The 27,958-nt window shown below is 37.0% G+C and overlaps 2 protein-coding genes across 3 annotated transcripts in view; one reads left to right on the top strand and one right to left on the bottom strand.

Moving 5' to 3' along the window:
• The window catches only part of LOC127411685 (protein archease-like), a 43,251-nt gene extending 41,325 nt beyond the window's left edge, over positions 1–1,926 (top strand). The window contains exon 7 of the mRNA XM_051647396.1: positions 1,794–1,926. Coding sequence (XP_051503356.1) covers positions 1,794–1,906 — 113 coding nt within the window. The 3' untranslated portion in view covers positions 1,907–1,926. The remainder of the gene's footprint in view (positions 1–1,793) is intronic.
• LOC127411979 (V-set domain-containing T-cell activation inhibitor 1-like) lies at positions 113–26,931 on the bottom strand. 2 transcript variants are annotated; one of them, XM_051647980.1, is made up of 4 exons: positions 26,710–26,931; positions 10,925–11,272; positions 9,739–9,994; positions 113–3,078 (listed from the first exon to the last, which is right to left on the bottom strand). In XM_051647980.1, exons 1-4 carry the CDS (start codon positions 26,801–26,803, stop codon positions 2,913–2,915), a joined length of 864 nt encoding a protein of 287 aa, XP_051503940.1. In that variant the 5' UTR covers positions 26,804–26,931; the 3' UTR covers positions 113–2,912. The 2 variants fall into 2 exon arrangements, with proteins under 2 accessions (XP_051503940.1, XP_051503941.1); XM_051647981.1 differs by having other exon boundaries at positions 9,719–9,994; positions 26,710–26,924.
• Between the last annotated feature and the right edge of the window lie 1,027 nt (positions 26,932–27,958).

The raw sequence follows: 27,958 nt of genomic DNA, 5'->3' as shown, positions 1-27,958 counted from the left end.
AAATATTTTTTGATATTTTCAAAATATCAATATTCATTGACCTTTTTGCCTATGTATTTTCAACTCTTTCCACTCCTAATTCATCTACAAATAAATAGCAAAAAACAAAAAGTTTAACCAATTAGAATTTATTCCTTGATGCTTACAAGCAAAGTGTGACAACTATTTCACAAATCACATGCCCAAAGCCGAGCTTGTTAGCCGAAGCAGTGCTGAGTCTGAGCTCCACCCCATCAGGCCTTCAGAATTTCCACAGACAGTGCAAATGAATGAGAAACTAAAGTCAGATTGTCAGATTCATCAGCCAATCAGATTGAGGTATTCTTGTGATCTTTAAGATATTTCCCAGTCGAGGCCTTCTAGCTGGCCTTGAGTGACGCAATCACGCTTTAAGTGATGTACGTAATTTGAAAGCGAAGAGCGTGAGATCTTGCTGACGAGTCGACGGTCATCACCATTGAGAAAGAGATCCTTATGGATTTAAAAACACAAGATGTTCTGCATGATCGTGCGATTGATTAATTAAACAGGAAATGAGGGCTGATTTTCACTTGATTTTCAAAGCAAATAGGTAAGTGCTTTTTGCATTGTTATAACAACATCAGGAGTTTTCTAAGTGTAAATTAGACTGCTTGAGCATTCAGTGTCAGATCAAGTTTTGAAAAGTAACCATGTACCCTGACGAAACAAAATTTATTCATAAATTTTAATTCGCAATTTTATTTGTAAAATTGCTATTAATGGAAAAGTTTGTACGTGTAAAAGCGGCTATTGATTACATAATGTTATGAAATAATATATATATATAAAACAAATATTTGGCTGGCCCTTTTTATCTCTATATATTATTTATCAAAATTGATAGTGGAACATTAAACAATTTCAGTCCATTTGGTTTTACAAATAATAGAGCTCATGAGAAAGTTTCTAACTGAAGATTTAATCGTAGAATTACATTTCTCCTCAGTTTCTGCAGCTTATTTCCAATAAATAGTAGGGATGTCCTGATACCATATTTTGAAGAACGAGGATGATTACTGATACAGATATATGTTTGTTTTTGTTTTTCTAAATTCCATATTCAGCAGTTTATTTCAATTTAATCATCAGAATGGGGTCTAAATAAATTAATTTGTTAAAACTGTAATCAAATAAAAATAGATTTTGTTTTATTTTTTTTATATATATATATATAATATTGCATTATGTTTATCAAATGAAGCGCTTTTATAAAGAACCACACAGGGGGGAAAAATGAATTAGTGAAACATAGTGAATTAGTGCTCTGCTCGCTGTCATCTGCTACAAATTGAGCATGCAATGCTCATGACTGTGCTTTAGAGCTCCTTGGTATGAGCAGCCGGCTTCACATTGACATTCAAACATTCTTAAAACAAGATCTATTTACTCTGAAGCATGCAGCACATGCAAACTATATATTTATCTCATTAAATCACAGCCTTGCGGTTTAATAATCATACAAGGACATATCGTGATAGTAATTTGTGCACTTAAAATTTACATAATGACATCTGTACATCAGATGGTATCGGTTTTTGGTATCTGAGCATTTTCTCGAGCACAAGTACAAGTACATGAGTGCAGGATCAGTATCGTACTGGGGCATCCCTTATAAATAGTGTTTTTGAACTGGGGAGGAAGTTTTGAATCCTTTAAGTTAGAGTATTTATACTTAGCACAGTGAAATTTATCTTCACTGAAAAAAAAAAAAAAAAAAAAAATTTCAAGGAAAATATGATTCTTCATGATATGACCCCTTTAGGAATTTCAAGATGTCTATGTTCTCCATTTCTCACAGGGCACAGAAGTGAAAGCAATCATCTACTCTGCCATGCAGGTACATGACAAGGAGAAACCAGAGATCTTCGTTATTATCGATATTTAAAAAAAAAAAAAAAAGGGAAATAAACTTCAATTTAAATGACATTGTTTTAAAAGATAGTTCCTTAACATGTGGGCGATGTATTTTGTACACTGTTGAAATGCAAATGTATTTACATAGGTAATAATTTTCATTGTTTAGTATTTCAATTAAACTGCATAAAACATTAAAAAAGAACAAGCTTTACATTTTCAGTCAAAATCAGTTATGCACTGGTTTGTTAATTTTTGTAATGAGGTTAATGTTCAATGAAATAAAAAAAGAATCGCATCTCTAAAATCTAATTTCATAATGTTGACTATCAAGTAACAGCAATACTGAGCTTATCTGGCAAGCCTGTGTGTAAAATAAAAAACCTTTTCTTTTAAATTTTAAAACAAGTGTGGGTGACACATTAATCTCACAACAATTCAACCAGTGGTTCTCTTATACTTCTTCATCAGTGTTAGTCTTCACTGAACTTTCAGTGCTGTACCTTTAAGTTTGTAAAGTCTGCACCACTAGAGGCACCAAATGCAATTGCAAAAATAATGAAAAATAAATGCTCACCCCATTTGTCTTTTTTCAATAAAAAGGAAGTCCCAATTGGTTAAACCAATGTTGTCATGTTCGGCCAAGTCTACAATTAGAGCTGTTCAGACGTGATGTCAATTTGCAGGCAAACCCAAGTCTAATTCACCATGGGCTCCCTCTGGATTTTTATAATGGGGTTTTTAACTTATGAGTCAAATAAGATCTGTGGTAAACATTATACGTGGACATATTTTTTTCTACAACATAAATTATCGTTTAATATCATTATCGTTTTTTTGGACTACAACCTGAACAGCTCTATTTGGTGCCACTAGTGGCGCTGAAATTACACAATACACCTTTAACTGCATTTGAGGTCATCTTCCACACCTAATTTACATATAGTCTGGTAGAGCAGCAATAAAATACAATAAAAGCTGTAATTAAACGAAATACAAAACATATTAAATAAAGATTTTAGTAGTTTCTAGATAGGTTAGCATTCATAAATCATGACCATAATGCTGTAGACGTGTCCAGTAACATACAAGGTCATCTCTTTTCTTGGCAGTACAGCCATAATAGCACGCCAGTGGAGCACAGGAGGAGAGTACAGAGTATGGAGAGAAGCACAACTGATATATTGGAGCTTGTGTTCCCATCTACAATAAAAAAGACAGAAAAGAAAAACATTATTAATAGATAACGCATCTAATAATTGAAATGGCTATGTACGTGATTGACAGCGTATAAAATATAAAAAGCACCACTGTTGAGCAGAGTGTTCAGCGGTTCGGAGATACATATATGCAATCTAACGTGACATGTATTTCAGCTTTCATAATCTGTTTTTTTTGTTTGGTTTTTTTTTTGCCAATTTTGTTGCAAAAACAGAGCCTTTGATAACAACATTTTCCTTGGAATAACGTGCACTGATGAATCGTTCACAATAAGACCAGGAACATGTATTAAAACAGGTAAAAAGGGGTTAACTTTCATTTCATGTTGACAAAAATGCCACTTAGATATTGTGCCAATATATATTATCCCCACTTATTGTTTGGCTACAGTATGTATACGGATTGCTATGGATTTACACTGAAATACCTGAAATGTCTTAATGATAAACCATTACTGACATTTTGTAGAACGTTTTGTATCTAGGAACACTTCAATCTTCATAGCATAGGCATCAAAACAATATACAACTTTGTGAAATTCTGTCAGTACATGGCCCTATACTTAAGTTTTTTTTTTTTTTTTTTTATCTTAAAGGGATAGTTCACCCAAAAATGGAAATTCTCTCATCATTTACTCACTCGCATGCCATCCCAGATGTGTATGACAAACAAATGAAGATTTTTAGAAGAATATTTCAGCTCTGTAAGTCCATACAATGTGAGTGAATGGTGACCAGACCTTTGAAGCTCCAAAAAGCACATAGAGGCCACATAAAAGTAATCCATAAGACTCCAGTGGTTAAATAAATATTTTTCCAAAGCGTTATTATAAGTGTGTGTGAGAAACAGATCAATATTTAGGTAGCACTTTATTTTAGAGTACTGTTCTGCATTTACATACTATATCATTACAACAACTATAGCAATTACTACAGTCCTTTTTTTACTATCAATCTCCTCTTTCATTTTCACATTCTGAAAGTGCAGATTTACAGTTAAAAAAGGACTTACATATTGATCTGTTTCTCACCCACACCTATCGTATCGCTTCTTAAGATATGGATTTAACCACTGGAGTCTTATGGATTACATTTATGCTACCTTTTATGTGCTTCAAATGTCTGGTCACCATTCACTTGCATTGTAAGGACCTACAGAGCTGAAATATTCTTCTAAAAATCTTTGTGTTCTGCAAAAGAAAGAAAGTCATACACATCTGGGATGACATGAGTGTGAGTTAATGATAAGAGAATTTACATTTTTGGGTGAACGATCCCTGTAATATTCAAAATGTATCTATATAGCACTGCAAATGCATTGCTGCTGTGTTCATATTTTATTACATATATTTTCCTACAGTGGCTGGGGCAATCATTCCCAAACATTCTACACCTAGTTTGTTTTGTTATAGGGCTGGAAACATCTCAGTATCCAAATCCTGAAATCTGAAATGGGAGAAACAGTGAATCAGCTGTAAACCTTGAACTTTGTGCTACATGTTATTCATGTCTAATAAAAAGGCTTTTGTTACACTGTCCCTGGGAGTGTCACCTTTGGACAATGTGGCTTTCTTGAATTGATAATGGATCAGAAACTATGGTGTCATTCGAGAAACATTTTACACATTGTTTTCACACAGGACAGACATTTATAGAGCCAGGCTTGTGGAGTGGACAGAAGATGGATAATGGATCGGGAACAATGGTATCTTTGGTGAGACCACTGCATGACTCCTGTGTGCATTTTCCATTTTTGATTTGTAACTAGTAGCACCTAATAAACAAGCAAAAATAAATAAATAAAAAAATTAGTTTTCCTAAAGATTTATGTCCACATTTGTGGACAGCGAGACTATGTTTTAAATAACAATATAGATTTATAGATTTTTTTTTTCATCAAATTATGTTTCCAGGAGTGTTGGTTATTCATGTTTTTGAGACATTACAGACATTACAGCTGATTTTCTGCAAAGCTCAATAAATAATTCTTAAAGTATTTCACAGAATTCAAAGTATTGTCCAGCATCAGCCCATCACTGCAAACCATGTTAAAATAAAATGTAGCATTTTAAAACCATGTCTGCCAAACATGTTCAGTGATCCAAACATCATCAGTAGCCTTAAACTTAACTTTTGGTTGGATTTTAGGATTTACTGCACTTAGTTGCATAGAAAGCCATCGGATGCTCCCTATCTAGTGAATGACTTAACCACCAGTGTGCCGTCTGTCTGCGCTGGTCTCAGAACAGTTCGAAATGCACCTTATTTTCAGCCTAACTCTATATACAGTGCATCTGGAAAGTATTCACAGCGCTTCACTTTTTCCACATTTTGTTATGTTACAGCCTTATTCCAAAATTGATTAAATTCATTATTTTCCTCAAAATTCTACAAACAATACCCCATAATGACAACATGAAAGAAGTTTGTTTGAAATCTTCGCAAATGTATTAAAAATAAAAAATAAAAATAATCACGTGTACATAAGTATTCACAGCCTTTGCTCAATACTTTGTTGAAGCACCTTTGGCACCAATGACAGCCTCAAGTCTTTTTGAGTATGATGCTACAAGCTTGGCACACCTATTTTTGGGCAGTTTCTCCCATTCTTCATTGCAGGACCTCTCAAGCTCCATCAGGTTGGATGGGTTGCGTCGGTGCACAGCCATTTTCAGATCTCTCCAGAGATGTTCAATCGGGTTCAAGTCTGGGCTCTGGCTGGGCCACTCAAGGACATTCACAGAGTTGTCCCATAGCCACTCCTTTGTTATCTTGGCTGTGTGCTTAGGGTCGCTGTCCTGTTGGAAGATGAACCTTCGCCCCAGTCTGAGGTCCAGAGCGCTCTGGAGCAGGTTTTCATCAAGGATGTCTCTGTACATTGCTGCATTCATCTTTCCCTTGATCCTGACTAGTCTCCCTGTTCCAGCCGCTGAAAAACATCCCCACAGCATGATGCTGCCACCACCATGCTTCACTGTAGGGATGGTATTGGCCAGGTGATGAGCGGTGCCTGGTTTCCTCCAGACATAACGCTTGTCATTCAGGCCAAAGAGTTCAATCTTTGTTTCTCATGGTCTGAGAGTCCTTCAGGTGTCTTTTGGCAAACTCCAGGCGGGCTGTCATGTGCCTTTTACTGAGGAGTGGCTTCCGTCTGGCCACTCTACCATACAGGCCAGATTGGTGGAGTGCTGCAGAGATGCTTGTTCTTCTGGAAGGTTCTCCTCTCTCCACAGAGAAATGCTGGAGCTCTGTCAGAGTGACCATCGGGTTCTTGGTCACCTCCCTGACTAAGGCCCTTCTCCCTCGATCGCTCAGTTTGGCCAGGCGGCCAGCTCTAGGAAGAGTTCTGGTGGTTCCAAACTTCTTCCATTTACGGATGATGGAGGCCACTGTGCTCATTGGGACCTTCAATGCTGCAGAAATTTTTCTGTACCCTTCCCCAGATCTGTGCCTCAATACAATCCTGTCTCGGAGGTCTACAGACAATTCCTTGGACTTCATGGCTTGGTTTGTGCTCTGACATGCACTGTTAACTGTGGGACTTTATATAGACAGGGGTGTGCCTTTCAAAATCATGTCCAATCAACTGAATTTACCACAGGTGGACTTCAATCAAGTTGTAGAAACATCTCAAGGATGATCAGTGAAAACAGGATGCACCTGAGCTCAATTTTGAGTGTCATGGCAAAGGCTGTGAATACTTATGTACATGTGATTTTTATTTTATTTTTTATTTTTAATAGATTTGCAAAGATTTCAAACAAACTACTTTCATGTTGTCATTATGGGGTATTGTTTGTAGAATTTTGAGGAAAATAATGAATTTAATCCATTTTGGAATAAGGCTGTAACATAACAAAATGTGGAAAAAGTGAAGCACTGTGAATACTTTCCGGATGCACTGTAAAGCCTCTGAAAGCTAAATTTGTCAGCTTTTGGAAGAACCCAATTATTCTCAATGTGAAAATGCAAAATAAATATATAAGAATGCATTTACTAATGCAAATGAATTTACTAATGTTAATTTTTTGCACAGAGATACCAAACTAAACATAACAAATTGTATATTAAAATGAAGCGAAATGACTCACAGGTGTATTAGAGTTGAAAGTTATTCAAAATAACTAACATGTTTTTTCTATTTTTGAGGAAATGCGGTGCCAGTGTCCACATACGTAGACATCATGCTAATCAGCATGCTGACGTGCGAAAAATGAACAGATTTTTTAAAGCGGCATATCAAACGAAACTAGAGATGTTACTCTTTACAATCAAAGGTTTTAACAGGTTTCAATGAAAAAACGTAAAGATATTTCTTACCAGAGGCACTTTTGTTGGTGCTGTGCCTATATGATGCGATGGTGAGAAAGGTGCCTCTGGTTGTTCCTTACAGGCTCCATATGGTTAGGATTAGGGTGGGGGCGGGGTTAGGGTATCTGGTGCCTCCCAGGAACAAACTGAGGCCCCTTTGTACAATGGGCTCAGTAAGAGCGCTTCAAGGAAATTGACGGCGTGCTGTTATGTCATGTGACTCGGTGCGCCAGAAGTTAATCCTTTAAATGACAGTCTAGAGTCTTGTGAACAGTATTCAGTAGGTTTTTATTAATTTAAATAATTTATTGCATATAGTGAAGCCAAAACACAATGTACATGCATGTGGATGCGGGGTCGCACGAGGTTAATATTAGTTTCACACAGAACAGACTTCTATAGTGGCTAGTTTGACGGAAGAACCAGTAAAATGGATGAAATAGACAATGTTCTGTGTAAACACACCTGAGGGCACATGAATGACTTTATTCAGGGTGAATAAAGACATTTTAGAAATGCTCCCAATGGGCAAAGAAATGTGATGAAAAAATATAAAACTTTACTTTGTTATTGCTCAGCACTCTGACAATGGAGGACTGGCACTGCTCTAAGGATCACACACATACAATGGACTGAGACTGAATGCACTGGCTGTTTAAGGTTCAAAGTTTGGAACTAAAAATTGTTTATTAGAAAAGAATGTAAAATAGAAGCATTTTCGCTCGTGGTCTCAGACTTTCAAACTCCACTGTATGTACCTCCCAAGAAAATTATTTAAAACTCTTTTTATTAAAAAAATAGGTTAACACTTTACAATAAGATTGTGTTTGTTAACATTAGTAAATACATTAAGTATCATGAACTAACAATATATATATATATATATATATATATATATATATATATATATATTTTTTTTTTATTTTATTTTTATTTTTATTTTTTTTTTACATAATTTGTTAGCCAGTCTTGGTTAATATTAATTTATACATTTACAATTGTTCATTGTTTATTCATGTTAGTTCATAATGCATTAACTAATGTTAACGTATGCAACTTTTAATTTTAAAAATATAGTATGTTGAAATTAAAGAGTTGTAACATATGGTTAATTCTTAGTTTATGTTAACTAATGTAGTTAATGAATGTTAATGAATATAACCTTATTGTAAAGAGTTAAAAAAATATATATTTGCCTGTTTAAGATTTATGCATTTTAATTTCATAACAAAATTCTATTACATTGAATAATATTACATAATTTAATAAAATATTACTATTTTATTTTATTAAAGATTACTTAATTCAATTTTATTTAATTTTGTTATAAAATTGAAAAGAGTAAATCTTAAAATAATTTGTTTGAGTGAAAATTGTTTTATTAGTTTGTATGAATAAGGGAGCTAATGAACATTAGAATAAAATATAGATTATAAAAATACAAATGTATATTACTTTTTAAAACAAATATTACAATTTCACATTCTTGCAGGGTTTGACTCTTCAAGTGAATATCGCAAAAGCAACATCAAAAGGATAATAAAAAATGAGAAGAAAAACCAAACAAATTTCATTAGGAAAAAGCAGCCTTCTTTAGGACAATGGTTTTTTACATTGTGACATTATTTTCATGACAAGAATTAAGCACATTTTAAACATTTTAAGTTGAGTTTAGTGTTTTGAGATGAGTCTACACTCAAAATGTTTCTGCAGACATTCAGTTCAAGTCATGTCTTAAAAGGGATTGCTCACCCAAACATGAAAATTCTGTTATCACTTTTTCATCCTCATGTTGTTCCAAACCTCTGTGACTTTCTACCATGGAACACAAAAGGAGATGTTAAAGATGCAATAAAAGTGAATGGTGACTGAGACTAACTTTCTGCATAACATCTCCTGTGTTCCACAGACGTATGAACTATACTGGTTTGGAACAACATCAGTGTGATTAAATAGTGACAGAATTTTCATTTTTCAGTGATCTGTTACTAGCCTACTGTTTATCAAATGCAGACAGCTAGTTTTTTTATTCCGTTTTTCAGTAATTATAAGGTTTGAGTCAAAAGACCAAACCCCTGCAGAGTGCTAAAGCCACAAATGCAAAGTGGAGGAGTTTTGCATTATCCTGAAGGGGTTTGTTTTGCGACAATGACTGGCTGACTGTACATTATAACACTTGTTACACCGCTACTTATCAAATAAATAAATAAATAAATGGACATGAAATATTGATTTTGAGTTTAAAATTATTGTATAGAGAAGAAAGACACTGTGGACTGGAGTAATACATATATTTTCCTGGTAATGTTTACCAAAGTTGAAGATGACATGCCTCTGGAGTTCCTGATGGGCAACAGGATTTTTCAGAAAGAAGGTGACATTGAATGCTGGATTCTGGGTCACATAACTGCTTCTTAAGAAGTAGAGTCCTTCATCTAAGGTAGAAGAGACCTCTTGATGGTAAGTGAGATCCTGATCCCCTGACCCCAGCCACATGACTTCTGGTTTAGGGTAGCCCTCCGTCTCATACTGGACGGTGACATCAGTGGAGTTTAGATGGATGCTTAACCTTGGCTCTGAGTAGAAGGCTGAAGACACACACAAAGACTTATCTAAAATATCTTTCCATTTATGTTTACATTTAAAAGTATTTAGACTATAGGCTTAATGCATATGACTCCACATTACTTGGTACATGTGTTTAAAGCATTAAATATATATATTTGACAAAAAAAGGTTAGTTTAAATAAAAAAATAAAAAGGCTCAAATAATAATACCATCAATGTGTGGAAAATTTATATTTGAAGGAATAGTTCACTTTTAAAGACAAAGATATTAAAGCATGACTATGTATTTGGAAAAGCGCTATATAAAAATGATCTGACGTCACTAATTAGGAACACAAAAGGAGAACTTCAGAATAATCTTTACACATCTTGTTTCCATACGACATACATAGTGCTCACATCTGTCAAGCTCCAAGAAGGACAAAACACAAACAATAAACGTAGTCCATATGCCTTGAGTGCAATATTCCAAGTCTTCTGAAGACATATGATAGCTTTTTGTGTGACAAACAAACCAAATTTAAGTTATTATTCACTAAAAATCTTTTTGTTGCAGCTTTTAAATCTCATTCTCCATTCTGCATATTCAAACTGATGCCATTTTGACACCAAAATTATTTTAGAATATAAAAGCAGACAGGAATTTGATTTCAGAGCTTCGGTGGAAAATTATTAGTGAAGAACTGAAAATACATTTTGGTTTGATCCACACAAATCTATCTTATTGACTTTTGTAGTCTACTTTTTCATCCTTTTTTTTTTTATGCTTGAAAGTCATGGTTACTATAAACAGACATAAGTAAACAAGATGTTTAAAGATTGTTCTGAATTTCTCCTTTTGTGTTGCTCAGAAAAAGCAACAGCATATGGGTTTGGAATGATGTGAGGATGACTAAATAATGCCAGAATTTTCCTTTCATTAGAACGGTGATGACAAATACTTTGCATACCTGCATAGACCAGCTGCACAACTCCTCTATCAGTTCCTTTGGTGTTGCTCACTATGCACTCATAGTTGCCTGCATCCTTCATTCCAAAATTGGCTATACTCAGGGAAGCATTTCCTTCCAAAATGAGGTTGTGATTTAACTTTGTACGGTTACGGTAATCTGGGCTTTGTCGGTCTAGCTGGTCCCTCTGGTAGTAATAGCTGTGGACCACTCGTGTGTCTTCCAGCCGTTGCCAGGTGATCACCAAATTTGTGAGGTTCTGGTCTGACACGAATTCACAAGGCAGAAAAGCAGTCTGTCCACGCACCACAAGAACAGGACTGGATGGTACTGTGACTGTAAAGGAGGCTGGGGAGGGAAATGTTTATACTTAGAGAATGTTTGGTGGGAAATCACAGTTCTATATTTAACTCAAAGATATAATGCACATTTGCCCATATTTATCAAATTTTTGCCAATGATCAGGCATTTTGACAAAGAAGGATTTACAGTAGACTAGATACAAAAAGAAAATGTCAATACAAACCTTGTTGTTGGCTTGACAAAGACTTGTTTGAAATTTTAAAATAGTTAAAATTTAGTTTGAAGTCTGAAGTTATTTAGGCCTTATGTACACAGATGAGCCAAAACATTATGACCACTCACAAGTGAAGCGAATAACGTTGATCATCTCGTAACAAAGGCACATGTCAAGGTCTGGGTAGATTAGATGTTAATCAGTTCTCGTAGTCAATGTGTTGAATGCAGGAGAAATGGACAGGAGTAAAGACCTGAGTGACTTTGACAAGGGCCAAATTGTTATGGCCAGATGACTGGGTCAGAGCATCTCTGAAATGGCAAGGCTTGTTGGGTGTTCCCGCCCAGCAGTGGTGAGTACCTACCAACAGTGGTCTGAGGAAGGACAAACCACAAACCGGCGACAGGGTGTTGGGTGCCCAAGGCTCATCGATGCGAGAGGGCAACGAAGGCTATGCCGCCTGGTCCGAACCGACAGAAGGTCTACTGTGGCATAAGTCACAGACAATTTTAATGATGGTTACGGGAGGAATGTGTCATAACACACAGTTCATCGCACCCTGCTGCGTAGCTGCAGACCGGTCAGAGTGCCCATGATGACCCCTGTCCACCATCGAAAGCGTCTACAATGTGCACACAAGCATCGGAACTGGACCTTGGAGCAGTGGAAGAAGGTCACCTGGTCCGATGAGTCCCGTTTTCTATTACATCATGTGGACAACCGTGTATGTGTGCACCGTTTACCTGGGGAAGTAATGGCACCAGGATGCACTGTGGGAAGATAAAAAGGGAGTGGAGGGAGTGTGAAGCTCTGGGAAATTTTCTGCTGGGAAACCCTAGGTCCGGCCATTCATTCTGACGTTAATTTGACACGTGCCACCTACCAAAACATCATTGCAGACAAGGTACACCCCTTAAATGGCAATGGTATTTCCTGGTGTCAGTGGCCTCTTTCAGCAAGATAATGCACCCTGCCACACTGCATACATTGTTTGGGAATGGTTTGAGGAACATGATGAAGTGTTCCCCAAATTCCCCAGATCACAATCTGATTGAGCAACTGTGGGATGTGCTGGACCCAAAAGTCAGATCCACGGCGGCTCCACATCGCAACTTACAGGGTTCTGCTGCTAATGTCTTGGTGCCAGATACCACATGACACCTTCAGGGGTCTTGTAGAGTCCATGCCTCGGTGGGTCGGCGCTGTTTTGGTGGCACGTGGAGGAACAACAGCATATTAGGCAGGTGGTCATAATGTTTTGGCTCATCAGTGTAGACAGAAAACTGGGTTAGTTTGAAAATACATGTGAATTTTAAAGGCTATGAAAAGCCTATTTTTAAAACACGCCTTGCTACATGGTTACTAAGTTGTTTTAATTGGTTGCTAGGCAGTTGCTATGTATTTTGGGTCACTGCAAGGGATCTGCTATACAGGCTAAGAGACCGATATTTACAGGAAAAACATTACATCTTATAAGGTAACATTGCAGGAAGGTACAGCTAACAGAGTGTAACCGAGTACTGTTACTGTAAGTTACACTCCTAAAATAGCAAAGCAATGACGTTTTTATTTTTTTTTTGGTTAGCTAGAGCAAGATATTGTGATAACCCAAGAGGCTTTACAAACAGCTACCCCCTGGGGTCCAAGCGGAATCAGATTCACAGAAGGGATGTAATCTAATATGACAGTTTAATTCTGGGTATTGAAGCTTTGGAAAACTATGTGTAAATTCCCTCCAATCACTCAACACTTGGTGGTTTGAGAGGCATACAAGATGTGACTTGGCCAAGAGCTTTTTTCTTTTCAGGCCAAATCCTTAAATTATACTCCTCCCAAAATGGAGCCCCATTGAAGTCTGGGGGCTGCGCAATTCACACGTGAGCTAGCAATCATGGATGTGACACACAGAGCAACTGCGAAACTCAAAACACTAAACAGAGAGTGTTCAATGGAAACTCACAAAAATTATACAAAAACAAAATGATCTATGAAATCATAGCAACATTTCGCTGGCCAACATTTGCACCATCACAAAAGTGAACTTTGTTATATTTGCATATGCCATGGGAACAGACGATCAGATTTATATCCATTTTGCGGTAATACATTTATGTGTTACATACACATATTAAGTGTAAATGGAATGTGCATTTCCAATTAGATAGCAATCTGATTGATCAAGACATGCAAAGTGTCTTATTTGTCAATATTATAATTATGTTTATATTTACAATTGTATTTATGATCTAATTTATATTATTTTACGGTATTTTTCCTCCTGTTGTCGTAGAGAAATTTTTAAGCCACTGCACAAGGGGCCGGTGGAAGAAGTTGGACAAAGTAAAATGTTTGGATTTGGTATGATTTTTTTTTACCACTTCATTATTTTGATTAGATTTTAGTTTAAGTTGAAGTGTAATTTGAATTTAGAAATACACCGATCAGCCACAACATTAAAACCACCTGCCTAATATTGTGTAGGTCCCCCTCGTGCTGCCAAAACAGCAACAACCCGCAGAATGGGGAAAAAAATTGATCTCAGTGATTTGCACCGTGGCATGATTGTTAGTGCCAGATGGGCTGGTTTGAGTATTTCTGTAACTGATGATCTCCTGTGATTTTCGCACACAACAGTCTCTAGAATTTTACTGCCAAAAACAAGACAACATCCAGTGAGTGGCAGTTCTGTGGATGGAAATGCCTTGTTGATGAGAGAGTCCATATTTCTATTCTTTTAACGTATTGCACACAGCCTATTTACACTACCAACTTCTTATGAATGTACTGTCTTTGTTTAATTCATTGGTGCTTGAGGGAATGGCCTATATAACAGGACGCATAAGCAGGAATAACCATAGAAGAACCATAGAAATAAATTGCACTTGGTCCAGCCTTTTTGCGCATTGCGCACGTGATTTCGCCAAACCCACTTGTGCCTAGACTTAGCGTATGCTTGCACGAAAATACCAAAACTTTATGGCCGTGCCCATTGACTTTGCGCTTATGATGTAAGGCATTGCACTGTGCTTAAAGATTCCGCTCTTAAAACAGGGCCCTAAGTGTAAATAGGCCCTTATTAGCCGTGTTTCCACTATCAGGCCAGTGTGAGCCAGGGCAATCAACTGGTCAGCCAGGGCCAGTTGCCTCAGATCTCGAGCCGTGAGACCAAAATCAATCTGCATTCTCACCTAGCCCTCGAAATGAGCCCTGCCTTTGACATTGATCCCACCTCAATCCCCAATTGGCCTTCTTTGGCCCAAGGGTAATCGGCTGAAGAAGCACCGAGGAGGCACAATGAAGCCCCGGAAGTGACTGTGGGAATGCAACTGACCCTGGCACACTCTAGCACACCCTCATTTGACCCAATAGAGGAACCATGGCTACTTCTGCATGACCAGACAGGCATGAAAGCCTCTTAGCAAAAAGGTAGAAATGCCTTGAAGCTACTTTTTCAGTAAAGCCAAGTTCAGTTGGATTGAGAAAAAAAAAAAAAAAACATTTGATTGAAGATTAACCAGATTAAAATAATCCCTGCAATTCAGGGCTCCCACACCGTTTGATCAATACATTTCCATAACTTCCAGTTGTTTGTGATTCAGGGATAAGGATTTAAAAAATCATTTTATTTTGAGATTGCTCAAAGACTGCACTCACAAAGCGCACTTATTGTAGAGCATAATAAAAATTATATTTACAATAAATATTTTCATGATTCAAGATTTTATTAACCTCTTCAACTCTTCAGACCCACCGGCAGGTCCAAAAGGGGGCGCTATGTTGCGAGAAAAGTTTACTTAAAATGTTCAAGTCTCCGGATACACAAGTATTGACCTGTTTCATGTGACGTCACTGAATGACCGCACTGCCTTTTGTGACCAAAATTCCACATTTCTTCATTGTGCTGCACTGTGGGATTAAGCTAAATTCAGCAAAGTTTGTTTCTCCGGTCTGTAATTGTCGACTACTGTGGGGTTATGTGTTGGTTTTTTAAACAGTGGGGTTACTCGAGCCTGCTTGAATCTATTGGGAACGTTTCCAGTTGTGAGAGATGCGTTGATATTGTGTGTGAGTGCGGGTAAGATCGATGGAGAGGCAGCTTGCATAAAATGGGAGGGGACAGGGTCAAGTGGACAGGTGGTAGGACGGTTAGAAAGAAGCACATTGGAGACCTCAGTCTCGGAGAGAGGAGAGAAAGAGGAAAAAAGAGGATGGGATTTTGGAAGACAGTAGCTAGGGGACAGCTCATTTCTCCTCAACAAGCCAAATTGAGGTATTGAGGTATTATTCATGCCTGTAAGCATGTAATTATGTGCCAAAGTTTCATCCTTAGGAAAATCCCTAACCTAAAAAAGAGCAGAAGTAATAGTGTTGCATCTGAAGAGGCATTTGGGTGTATTAACACAGACAGCTTAATGCTAATCAAAAGTGGCAACAATGCATTTATACAGCAATTAAAATGGTATGAATAATGTTATGAGTTGAATGTTTTAAATATAAGAAATGAATGGAAATATGAAATTATACTATTAAATATGAAACTAAATTATGAAATACACACACAGTACCAAAGTTTAAAGGAATAGTTCACTTAAAAAATGAAAATTCACTCATCATTTACTCACCCTCATGCCATCCCAGATGTAAAGGACTTTCTTTCTTCTGCTGAACTCAAAGATTTTTTTGAAGAATATTTCAGCTCTTTAGGTCCATACAATGCAAGTCAACAGGGTCCAAAACTTTGAAGCTCAAAAAAGCACATAAAGGCAGCATAAAAGTAATCCATACAACTCCATTGGTTTAACTTATATCTTCAGAAGCGATATGATAGGTGTGAATGAGAAACAGATCAATATTTAAGTATTATTAATTAAGTATAATATTTTTTTTTTTTTTTTTTTACAATAAATTCTCCTCCCTGCCCAGTAGATGGTGAAATGAACGAAGAATGTGAATCACCAAAAAAGCAAAGAAGAACTCTTAGGTGAGAAGAGCGATTAGGAGGGCTGTTTGAAAGTGGAGATTTATGGTAAAAAAGGACTTAAATATTGATCTGTTTCTCACACACACCTATCATATCATTGGAGTATGGATTACTGTTATGCTGCCTTCATGTGCTTTTATAACTTCAAAGTTTTGGACCCTGTTGACTTGCATTGTATGGACCTACAGAGCTGAGGAATTCTTCTAAAAATCTTTGTTTGTGTAGTCTTTCCTATATTTTATATTTTTGCTTATTGATATTATGCTTGAAATCAACTATAATCAGAAGCTATGCAATCATATTCATATATTCACACTTATGTACTCAGTTTTATATTCATTTATATTATCACTGAATTACTAGCATTATATTCATGCTTGATGCCTTATGTATCCAATGTTCCCGTGAGAACTAAATGCATGTGTGAGAAACTCCTCTAATATATGAGTTTGTTACCCTTTTGAACTGTTGAGGCTTCAGAGCTGGAACGAGAGAGCATAGTTTATGTCTGCTATTGTCCTTTGAAATGTGACATAGATCAGACATAGACCTAGTACACAACAGGATGTTTACAGATATGTAAATGTATGAGTCATTTGCATAAATAAATGTATGAGTGGAGCTATAGTCTATCTTTCCAAACTGCAATTTTCACACTTCTATAAGTAATAACTGCCTGACCTGACACTTAGGGTTATTACATAATTGTGCAGAACTCTCTGTACCTAAAAAGGAAATGCCTGCTGGCACAGTCTCAAGAGGGTATGAAGACCTTAACTAATCTTTGGTTGTCAGACTAACACCTCAGCTCTCTAGCTCTTCGCATCTGATCTCCAACTTTGAGGCCTCATCTCGACTCATCTCTGTACTTTAACTTTTTTCCATTTACTTACTTACTTAGTTCATTAGACAAAGACAAGACTTTGTATTATTAGGACTTAGTCCTTGGATATATCCTTAAGATATACTTAACATTTATAATCAAATATTCCCCAGCCTTTTAAAAATAATTTCCTCAAACGCCACCACCTCACCCATCTCTCTGCACCATTCCCTAAATCAGGGTGTCACAGCCGACTTCCATCCCCTGAGGATGATTTTCCGACCAATCATGACTCTGGCTAGGACCCAATTTTTTAAATATTTGTCCTCAATAATAAGTGTCGTCCCATCGCCCAGGATACAGAGTCTGGGGCTAAATGAAAGTTCAGTGTTCAACACCTCACACATAAAGTTCTGAACCCCCAACCAAAATTCTTGGATCTTTACACATCCCAAAAATACATGTATTGTGTCCCCATCTTCTGATTGGCACTGCCAGCAGGTGGGTGTGTCTTTAAGACCCAACCTATACAATCTAGAGGGGGTCCAGTAGAACCGATGCAAAATCTTAAATTGCATCAAACGGACCCATGCATCTCTAGATGCAGACTTGATGCTTTTTAGGATCCTAGCCCACACTCCCTCCTCCAATACCAAGTTTAAATCTCTCTCCCATAATCTCTTGAGAGAAGACGAAGCTCCATCCCCCAGACTCTGAATTAACAGGATGCCCCATGACCTTTCCCAAAAGCAGTAATCACCATTTCCAGAGTATCTGCCACTTTAGGGGGGTGTACACTACTCCCAAAAGTAGTACAGAGCAGGTGGCGCAGCTGTAAATACCTAAAGAACTGGGATCTAGGAATCTTAAAATGTTGCACAAAATTATCAAAAGATCTCAGTACTCCACTCTCATATAGTTCACCAAGTGTAGTAACCCCCTCCCAATCCACTCTGACCAACAGAAAGGGGACTTATTAATATGTAATTTAGGGTTCAGCCATATGCTTGAGGCAACATTTAAATAAATGTCCGAATTAGACACTCTGGACACTTTTGTCCAAACCACGTGCAAATGCGAGATAACAAAGTGTGACTTAACTTCTCCGGTCAGTTTGATAGAAAGGCTTTGCAATGGTGAAATGGAGCAAGGACTTCCTGTTCAATACAAAACCAGGGAGGGGCTCTCTCAGGTGGAAGTGACCGATGAGCCAAATGTCTGAGACCGAACGCATAATAATAAAACAAAATCTTGGGTAGGCCTGGCCCACCTTTGTCAACCGGCCTATGTAACTTATTGAAATGTAACCTGGGACGCTTACCATTCCAAATAAAGGACTTCACTATGCTGTCAAATTGTTTGAAATAAGAGAGTCAGACATCTACAGGGAGAGACTTTAGCAGGTAGTTAAATTTTGGCATACAATTAATTTTAATAACATGAACCTTCCCAATCATAGATAAATGTAATGAAGCCCACCTGCCCACATCGCTCAAAAACCTTTTTATTAAAGGGTCAAAATTAAATCACATAAATTTGCTGGGAATAAAATACCTATACTTCATGCCCTGTTTGGGCCATTGAAAGGCACCCGGCTGAAAAGCCGTTACTGGGCAGTACGCAGTAAGAGCCAAAGCTTCAGATTTAGACCAATTAACTCTGTATCCCGAAAATTTAGAAAAGGAATTGATAATTCTGTGGAGGCAAGGCATAGATCTAGTAGGGTCGGAGACGAATAATAAAATATCATCTGCGTAAAGAAAAAGCTTATGCGCCACACCTCCCGCCACCACCCCTGGAAAATCATCCTCCTTTCTTATTGCGGCTGCTAATGGTTTCAGGGCAATACAGAACAATAATGGGGAAAGAGGGTAACCCTGCTGGGTGCCCCTATCCAGAGTAAAATAATTGGAAATTAATCCATTTGTTTGTACCGCTGCTACAGGGCGTCTATAAAGTAACTTAATTCATCCAATAGAAGTATTTCCGAACCCATATATTTCCAAAATCTTAAAAAGATAATCCTATTCTACCATTTCAAATGCCTTTTCGGCGTCAAGTGAGATCATTCACCACTGACCACGATATTGATGAAACGCCTAATGTTATCAGAAGAGCTACGGCCCCAAATATACCCTAACTGATCTATATGTATAAGAGATTTCATAACTTTACTTAAATGGTTTGCCAGAATTTTTGAGAACATTTTTACATCTAGCTGGATTAGGGAAATTGGATGGTAACTTTTACACTCACTTGGATCTTTGTCCTTTTTAAGAATCAGACTGATCCGGGCTTGTGTCATGGTTGGAGGAAGCTTTCCATTCTTTAATGATTCTGTACAAACTTCTAACAAAAGTGGAGCCAGTTCTGTAGCATTAGATATAAAAAAATTCAGCAGCAAAGCCATCTGGCCCCAGAGCCTTGCCAGTAGGCAGGGCCTTAATTACCTCATCAATTACCTCATCAAGCTCCTCCAAGGTCATCTCAGATTCAAGAGAATTTTGCTCAGTCGTCTGTTTAGGGAGATCTAATGGTTCCACAAAGTTTCTAATATCTTCATCAGTAGACGAAGATGTGGAACTATAAAGATCAAGATAGAATTCTTTAAAAGCATTATTAACATCAATGGCTGAGGTAAATATTTCACCACCAGCATATTTCACTGGACTCAACAGGTGTTACTGTTAATGCTGTTTGCTCAGCAATCATTTAATAAAAATGTTTGAATTATACACCATCTTGTATTCTGCATTATTATTATGATACCTGTGCCTGGAGGAGACTGAGATGTGGCTGCCACAGATGATAATAAGAAGCCCAAGTAAGCAAACGGAACCGAACTCTGAGCACTTCTGTTACTCTAAGCATGAGATGGAGTTGTGGCGCAAACAAACCGCTCTGAAAACACTGTACTAATGCTCTAACTTAATATAGACCAGACAGAGCAGTGCAAATAAACTTTGAAGCGAGCAGAGGATTTATTTACTTTAATTAAATCGCAACCCTGAAGGAAAGATCCCACATCACGAGACTAGACTATCATAAAGTAAAGAATTCAAAGAATGTTCATATTAATTTGTCAAATGTTTGAGGTCACTTACAGTACTGTGCAGAAGTCTTAGGCACATAAGATGATTCACAAAAACATTTGTCTTAAGATGGTAATTTATATCTTCAGCTTTAGTGTATCAATAAAAAATATACATTTTAGACTCCTAAACAATCCTTGTGCCAATTTAATAGAATAGAAGATCAGGGAGCCCTGCAACAGATGGGATGGCCCCCACAGAGCCCCCCCCCCCCCCCTTATTTAAGAATTAAAAATTCCTATAGCATTATTTTTGAAGAAATCCTCACTATGCAAAGCCTAAAACTTTTGCACAGTACTGTACACTGAAACTGTAATTTGTCTATTTTGAAATATGACTCTATTTCTGGACATTTATTCTTCTGGGGCCGTATTACTGAAACTTCATATCTTAAGTCTGAGCTCCAAGTAAAATAAATTCCCATTGTCAATAAACAGATGAGATTCTAAAGTTGCAATATTTCAGTAATATGGCCCTAGAAGTGTCTGTTCCCGGATTTGGACTGTAGGGATCTTTGAGTGCTATCGCACAGAATTCCCATTTATATAACAACACATCCACATTTACGATACATGGAAAACTGTATTTTTCTGAGAACCGTTCATATTTTGTTTACCCGTCTGACCTCTTCAAAAGCCTTCTGTTCATCCTTAAACATTCCATCACATTAAACATTCCGTCACACGTTTGTGATCCATCTCAACACCAGCTTACAAAGATGCTGTTGTGAATGAGCTCAGCATGTGGAACACATTACAAGGTGTAAAGTGGCCTAATAAACAGGGATTTAAAGGCAATGTTAGCCTTTCTGGAAGTTTCACCTCCAGCAGACTAACCGTTGTTGCATTAGACAGAACCCCGCTTTCCAAAATCCCGCCCTACAAAGATACACACACTAAAATAATCATACAGGAAATTGGCATGTTTTTGCCGAGAGTACCGGTACCCTAGGATTGCCCACATAATGCCGACTCACTGACAAGCGCCACCTTCCCCTGTGGCTGCGTCCCACAAGACTACAAGGAATACCCACTTCACGACTCGCCCACTACACGTAATGCCCCCATTGGATCATCAAGTGATATCAACTTTTAAAATCCTACGCAATCGCTGTATGATTAATTTTCTATCAACTCTTTAAATATGACAAAGAATAACTTTTAAATGATATTTCACATATCATATTATTAAATGGAAGATTTAAATGGTAAACTGAACTTGCTTGTTAAATGTGAAATTTGTGGAAGTGCTCTTTATTCTTGCAGGTGTTTGTACAATTTTTGCATGTTCAATAATAAAAAAAAAGATATAAATGGTAAGATAAACATTTATCTGTTCTGTTTTATCCAGTTAGCTTAGAAGTTAGACTAATAGCTTAGCATATCGCTAGCTTCTTCTCCTCTTTACTTTCATTAAATTTCTCCTCACTGTCAGCACCTAGTGATACGCCGGTAACTTTTAATTTTTTTAATCTTTGTGGTTAGGTTTAGGTTTGCTAAGGGACTTCATATAAACATAAACAGTGTATGAACGTGGCATCCAACTGTTCAAAGACTTCAGGATTTTGCTGGTTATTTGGAGGGGGCATAACTTGCAGTGGCTGTGTCTTGTAGTAGTCTTGCATGACAACAACACTACCACTTTGGCCACTGAGGGCAAAGTTACACATTTAGGTAAGCACAGACCGATTTTAGCTAAAGCAATGTCAACCTACTGTTACGATGCAGCAGGAGCATCTAACTGTTACTGGTAAGGATAATAAAGTAAACCCGAACAGTTACACTGACCTTGTACAGATGACATCAAAAAATGTGTTCACATACCATGACAAACTGACAACTTTAAAACCCATATGGGCCGCCCTGTGAACGCAACGAATGATTGACAATACTGTTAGCTCTTTAAGGCTTCATACATCTATGAATAATGCGGTGACCAGAACAGAGTGCAATAGTTGGGTTCCAGAACTAAAAAAATCCCATTCATTTTCTCTGTAGACAGACAGACCTACTATTAGCAGAGACTGTTATGCAATTCTTTATGCTTCTGTAGAAGTCACTGTGATTTCAACTTTATTACTATGCACTACTTGCAATAAACTTAAAATAGGCCTATTTTGTTTTTATACTACAAATCAAAGACGGTAAGTCAAGTTTATAATGTGCAGCTGTTTTTGATTAAATGATGTCATTTATAATGCTTCATGGAAAAAGTAGTTCAATGACTCAATAAAGAATTTAAATACACAGTCTTGTACTTTTGTCTTTTTTACCAGTTTTAAATGCTTTAGATACAATTTTGTAATGTCCTTTTTCATTTTGGAGCTGGCTGGTTTGGTTTAAGTCAATGCTTTATTTAAGAATTAAAAATTCCTATGGCATTATTTTTGAAGAAATCCTCACTATGCAAAGCCTAAAACTTTTGCACAGTACTGTACACTGAAATTGTAATTTGTCTATAATTTTTGAAATATGACTCTGTTTCTGGACATTTATTCTTCTGGGGCCGTATTACTGAAACTTCATATCTTAAGTCTGAGCTCCAAGTAAAATAAACTCCCATTGCCAATAAACAGATGAGATTCTAAAGTTGCAATATTTCAGTAATATGGCCCTAGAAGTCTGTTTCCTGGATTTGGAATGTTGGGATCTTTGAGTGCTATCCCACAGAATTCCCATTTATATAACCACAACCACATTTACGATACATGGAAAACTGTCTTTTTCTGAGAACCGTTTATATTTTGTTTACCCATCTGCCCTCTTCAAAAGCCTTCTGTTCAACCTGCTCATGCCACCCAGCTAAATTTAAACTTAAACATTCCGTCACACGTTTGTGATCCATCACAACACCAGCTTACAAAGATGTTGTTGTGAATGAGCGTTGTTGCATTAGACAGAAACACGCCTTCCAAAATCCTGCCCTACAAAAATACACACACACACCAAAATAATCACACAGGAAGTCTACATGTTGTTGCCGGTACCCTAGAATTGCCCACATAATGCCGACTCGCTGACAAGCTAAATAGTCTCTGGTCCAGCGCATGTTTTTACATAAAAAAAATTAAAAATTAAAAAAAAACTTTAAAAAAACAACGCGGACGGGTGCAAAAAAGCGTTAAGTGTGGATATAGCTAATGTGGCAAACATTACATTTCTTTGGAAGTAAATGGTAGAAAGATAACTGATGTGATATGCAATGCACATACACAAAGTTTCTTATCATTGCCACACACACACACACACACACACACACACTCAAAATTGAATGCAATGACAGGTTACAAAAATGCGGGTCTATCTTCGTTTTTATATCGACAGACAGTCGAAACAGCTACGATACTTGGTAGGATACTGCTATCATGACAAGAATTTAAAATACATTCACTTGTATTTGACTATTTCAGACATAAAGTCTTAACAGTACAGTGCACATATGCATGCTTAAGTCCCGATGGGCATGTTTTTACCAAAGGCATCCCAGCAAACATGAGACGTTAGCCAAATGTGTAGATCATGTCTATATTGCGTCAGTCGGTCCAAGACCATATCTGTATGTCTGCACGACGTGCAAATCAGGTTCAGTATCTGGACATCTGACTACGGCCCCTCTTGGACGTAGATATGATGTTCAACATTTGAACGTCTGGCTAGGAATTTTTTTGGACGTCTGTGGACATGCAGGACAGGTGCAGAAAATCGACATATATATTCAATTCAGAAGTTGCCATGTCAGTTGTGGTGTATTACAGCATAAAATTCATATTTCTGTTATTGTGAATTATTTAATGCTTTGTCAATTGTTCTTGATATGCTACAACAGGAAACTATACAACGGCATCCGAAATAATAATTAGCAAATGTGATAAACTTTTACTGCAGTTGTGTGTTTGTCCAATGTTGCCGTATTATAGCTGTCTATGGCGGACGCGCTTGCGCATGCGCTGTCACAGCCCTCCCCTCAGACGCTGATGACGGGAAAATACAGGAAAATAGCCACCTTATGCTTACGAGTTTGTTTGAATCGCTTAATATAAAGCACTCTCGACTAGGGCTGCACCTAACGGTAATTTTTTTATCGATTAATCTAACGATTCTTTATCCGATTAGTCGATTAATCTAACGACTAATTTGCCGATTATTCTAAAGATTTTTTATAATTATTACTTGATTAATATAACAATTAATTAACCCAAAATAAATATAAAAAACTTGTCTCATTAATATTTCAATATTTTATTAAATCATCTTCTCTTAAACACAAACAAATGTACAGTGAAACAAAGTGTGCACTGCAGGGCAGTGGTGGCTTGGCGGTTAAGGCTCTGGGTTACTGACTAGATGGTCAGGGGTTCAAGCCCCAACACTGCCATAATGCCACCGTTGGGCCCTTGAGCAAGGCCCTTGACCCCATCTGCTCCAGGGGTGCTGTATTGTGGCTGACCCTGCACTCTGACCCCAGCTTAGCTGGGATATGCAAAAACTGGGGCAGTGGTGGCTCAGCGGTTAAGGCTCTGGGTTACTGATCAGAAGGTCAGGGATTCAAGCCCCAGCACTGCCAAGATGCCACTGTTGGGCCCTTGAGCAAGGCCCTTGACCCTATCTGCTCCAGGGGTGCTGTATCATGGCTGACCCTGCACTCTGACCCCAGCTTAGCTGGGATATGTGAAAAAAAGAATTTCACTGTAATGTGCAAATGTGTGAAAAATAAATATAATTATAAAAAAGGGCATTATTCTGCAACAAAAAACAGTGTTACTATGAATGTGAACTTTGATACAGTGAAAAAGATACTCTATTAGCATAACATAAATATATAAATAAATCAATTTCCAACATTCTTTTGAATTTAAAAAAAAATAAAAAGAGAAGACAAAAAAGAAAGAGAAAAAAGAAAGAAAGAAAGAATCATTTTTGTCTGTAAACAAAATACATTTTGTAGATATTCTATACTGTATGAATCAAAAGAAACAGTTCATCTGTGTGGACAAACTAGTCCACCCCTCATCATTGCATTAAACGCTAAAAAATGACAGATATATCAAAGCAAGTGCAAATGACGAACAGTATCAGACTGTAACTTGAGAAACAAAGCCTTCTTTAAACATTGCAAAGTATCTGGTTTAGGTTTTGATGTAGCATTTGTGATATGTGGGTACATCATGCACAAATGAATGTCTCTTTGACGCACTTAGAAGATTATTCAAGCCCTTGAATGTGAGACAACAATTTCAATGCCATTCCCAAGCAATCTGCAGCCCACAATCTGAAGATAATCTTTCATCAGTTTATTCAGGACAGGTTTTATAATCGAAAGACACTGCAAGAAAGTCTCCAGGATAGGATAAAGAAATATGACAGCTGTTGCGACTCATCAAACATTCATGCAAACATGCAATATCAAAAAGAAAGAATGCAGCATAACTGTAGAAATATAAATAAATAGAGGGGGAGGCTTGTTGTCTCAGTAATTACAGTCTAAGTGTCATTGAACTTAGTCCAATTAAACCAATGCTTGTTTTCTCTACAGTGGTTTTGTATGTTAGTTTCAAATACGCTGTTCCATACCTTCTTAAATAAGAGTCTTTTTTTGTGATTTCTACGCTCCAAATTGACATTCAAGTATCAGATAGTAAGCAAGTGGACACAATAAAGCCTTACTAGGTTTTATAAAACTAATTTTATGATGAGTAACTATGTTCTCAGGACACAAAATGTTAGTTTTATATGCTATAAATGTATATATTAGTTATTAACTTTTGTTGGCCAGCACAATTGTTTAATATTTTTTTGTACAGTATTTATCTGAAAGCATATAGTGCTCCAGTGTGAGAACTTAACTCCACACACTACATGACATTACAGACAATAAGCTCTTTTTTCCACATTAAGGGTGGGATGATGGCTTTTTTTTTTTTTTTGCTGTTGTTTTTTAGCCAATAAAGGTGTGTCTTTACAAAAACTGACTTTAAAAATATTTTAGGGTAGATTTATTTTTTAGAGGAGTAAAATGTGTGACCCTGGTCTCCCCTAAATACAGTAAATAGCCTAAATGTTTACAAAGCGAACGTAAAGGCTGGACAGACAGACAAAGTCCATTTAGTCTAAAATTAGTTTTACCAACAAAAAAAACAAAAACAAAAGAATATCGTTAAAACACATATCTGGTGCACGGGCAGCAAAGAAAAACAAAAACACCTGTCCTAATGCCAAATATTCTAGATCTGCACAGAACTGTTAAACCAAACGCGACACAAACTCTGTGCAAAAACATTAAACATTTCATTCTAGTTTTTGTACTCTGTCCATCTGTTCCGATGGGATTAAACCAACTCGCGCTATTATCGCAAAACGCTGAAAAAATACTCACCTGCATACTGCGTGAAGATCCAAAACAGACGAATCAACAGCATGCTCATGTCTTTACGACAGTCTCCCGTCAAAACATCAGCATGAACATACATTATTAGACACAAAATAAACTGCGCACACTGCTTAAGTACGCGACCTTTTTCATTCGAAGTGTTACTGGAGGGAGGGCGCAGTAGGAACGAGAGGGGTGCGCTCTCTTCTAAATTAAGGTCTGTATAGGCGCATACCGGAAAGTTTTCTTTTCGACAAAAAAAAAAAAAAAAAAGCCTTGAACATTCCCACCGTTATTGTCTAGGAAAAAAATAAAAATAAAAATAAAAAATAAAAAAAATAATAAAAAAAGATTTACATTTAATACACTGCCCTGTTGTGACAACATGCCCCAATAGCAGACACTTGATGGAGTAAGTTGCCACATTGGAACACTATAGGCTTTTTAATGACTTTTCATTGACTTTTGACAAGATTTGTGTTGACTGCCAAAATAAATAGTAATTAATAAATAATAATAAATGATTAAATAAATAAACGACATGACACCACATTCTGTCCACCTTCGATATATCCACCTTATTGCATTATTTATTTAATTTATTCGTCTATTTATTTACAAGTCTCAACGGTCAACACAGTTTTATGCTTTATGCGTAATCTGTTCTATTATGGAATGGTATGGGGATGTTTTCTGGAATTTTCCTGATACAAGTGGCATAAAAGTAGCTACTATCTACTTGGATGGGGAAAACGAGTTCTCTAAAACGGTTGATCGAGACTACGAGCAAAGAGCATACTTTCAAATCAGCAGTAAACTCGGACAACCAGGGCGCACTGGAGATAATGTGCATTCTCGAGATAAAGGCGCTCTCAGTCAGTAGCTGGACTCAATAAACAGTCCTGAAATGCCTCTGGCATGCTTGTGGCATGCCTGTCAATCATTGTGCGCGTTCGCAACAGTGCCCGCCCACATTTTACCGTCTTTCATGAGAACTACAATCCCATAGAGCATTGTGAATGATGTCGTTAAATAAAAAACGATGGGAATATATAAAACTACTTTTTTGGGGTTGTTAATTATAAGTATAGAAACAACATATTTTATGTTTATTGCAAAATATCCCGATACGTACTTTATATATTTGTAGTTTAATTATTATCATTATTATTTTTAATATAAAGTAGTTTAAGGGTGAAGGGAGACCGACTTGATTACGTCATTCACAGTGCGTCATGGGACGTTGGACGCAGTT

The sequence above is a fragment of the Myxocyprinus asiaticus genome, chromosome 21, assembly GCF_019703515.2.
Source record: "Myxocyprinus asiaticus isolate MX2 ecotype Aquarium Trade chromosome 21, UBuf_Myxa_2, whole genome shotgun sequence".
Taxonomy (NCBI): domain Eukaryota; kingdom Metazoa; phylum Chordata; class Actinopteri; order Cypriniformes; family Catostomidae; genus Myxocyprinus; species Myxocyprinus asiaticus.
This window is presented reverse-complemented; position numbering and strand designations above follow the sequence as displayed.

Bases quoted from the DNA above. Each gene is read 5' to 3' on its own strand.
- LOC127411979 (XM_051647980.1), bottom strand. From the start codon at position 26,803: ATGTATGTTCATGCTGATGTTTTGACGGGAGACTGTCGTAAAGACATG. The intron at 11,273-26,709 runs GTGAGTATTTTT...TTCCCTCCCCAG, and splicing joins GATCTTCACGCAGTATGCAG to CCTCCTTTACAGTCACAGTA. The intron at 3,079-9,738 runs GCATGTCATCTT...TTTTTATTGTAG, and splicing joins GCCCATCAGGAACTCCAGAG to ATGGGAACACAAGCTCCAAT.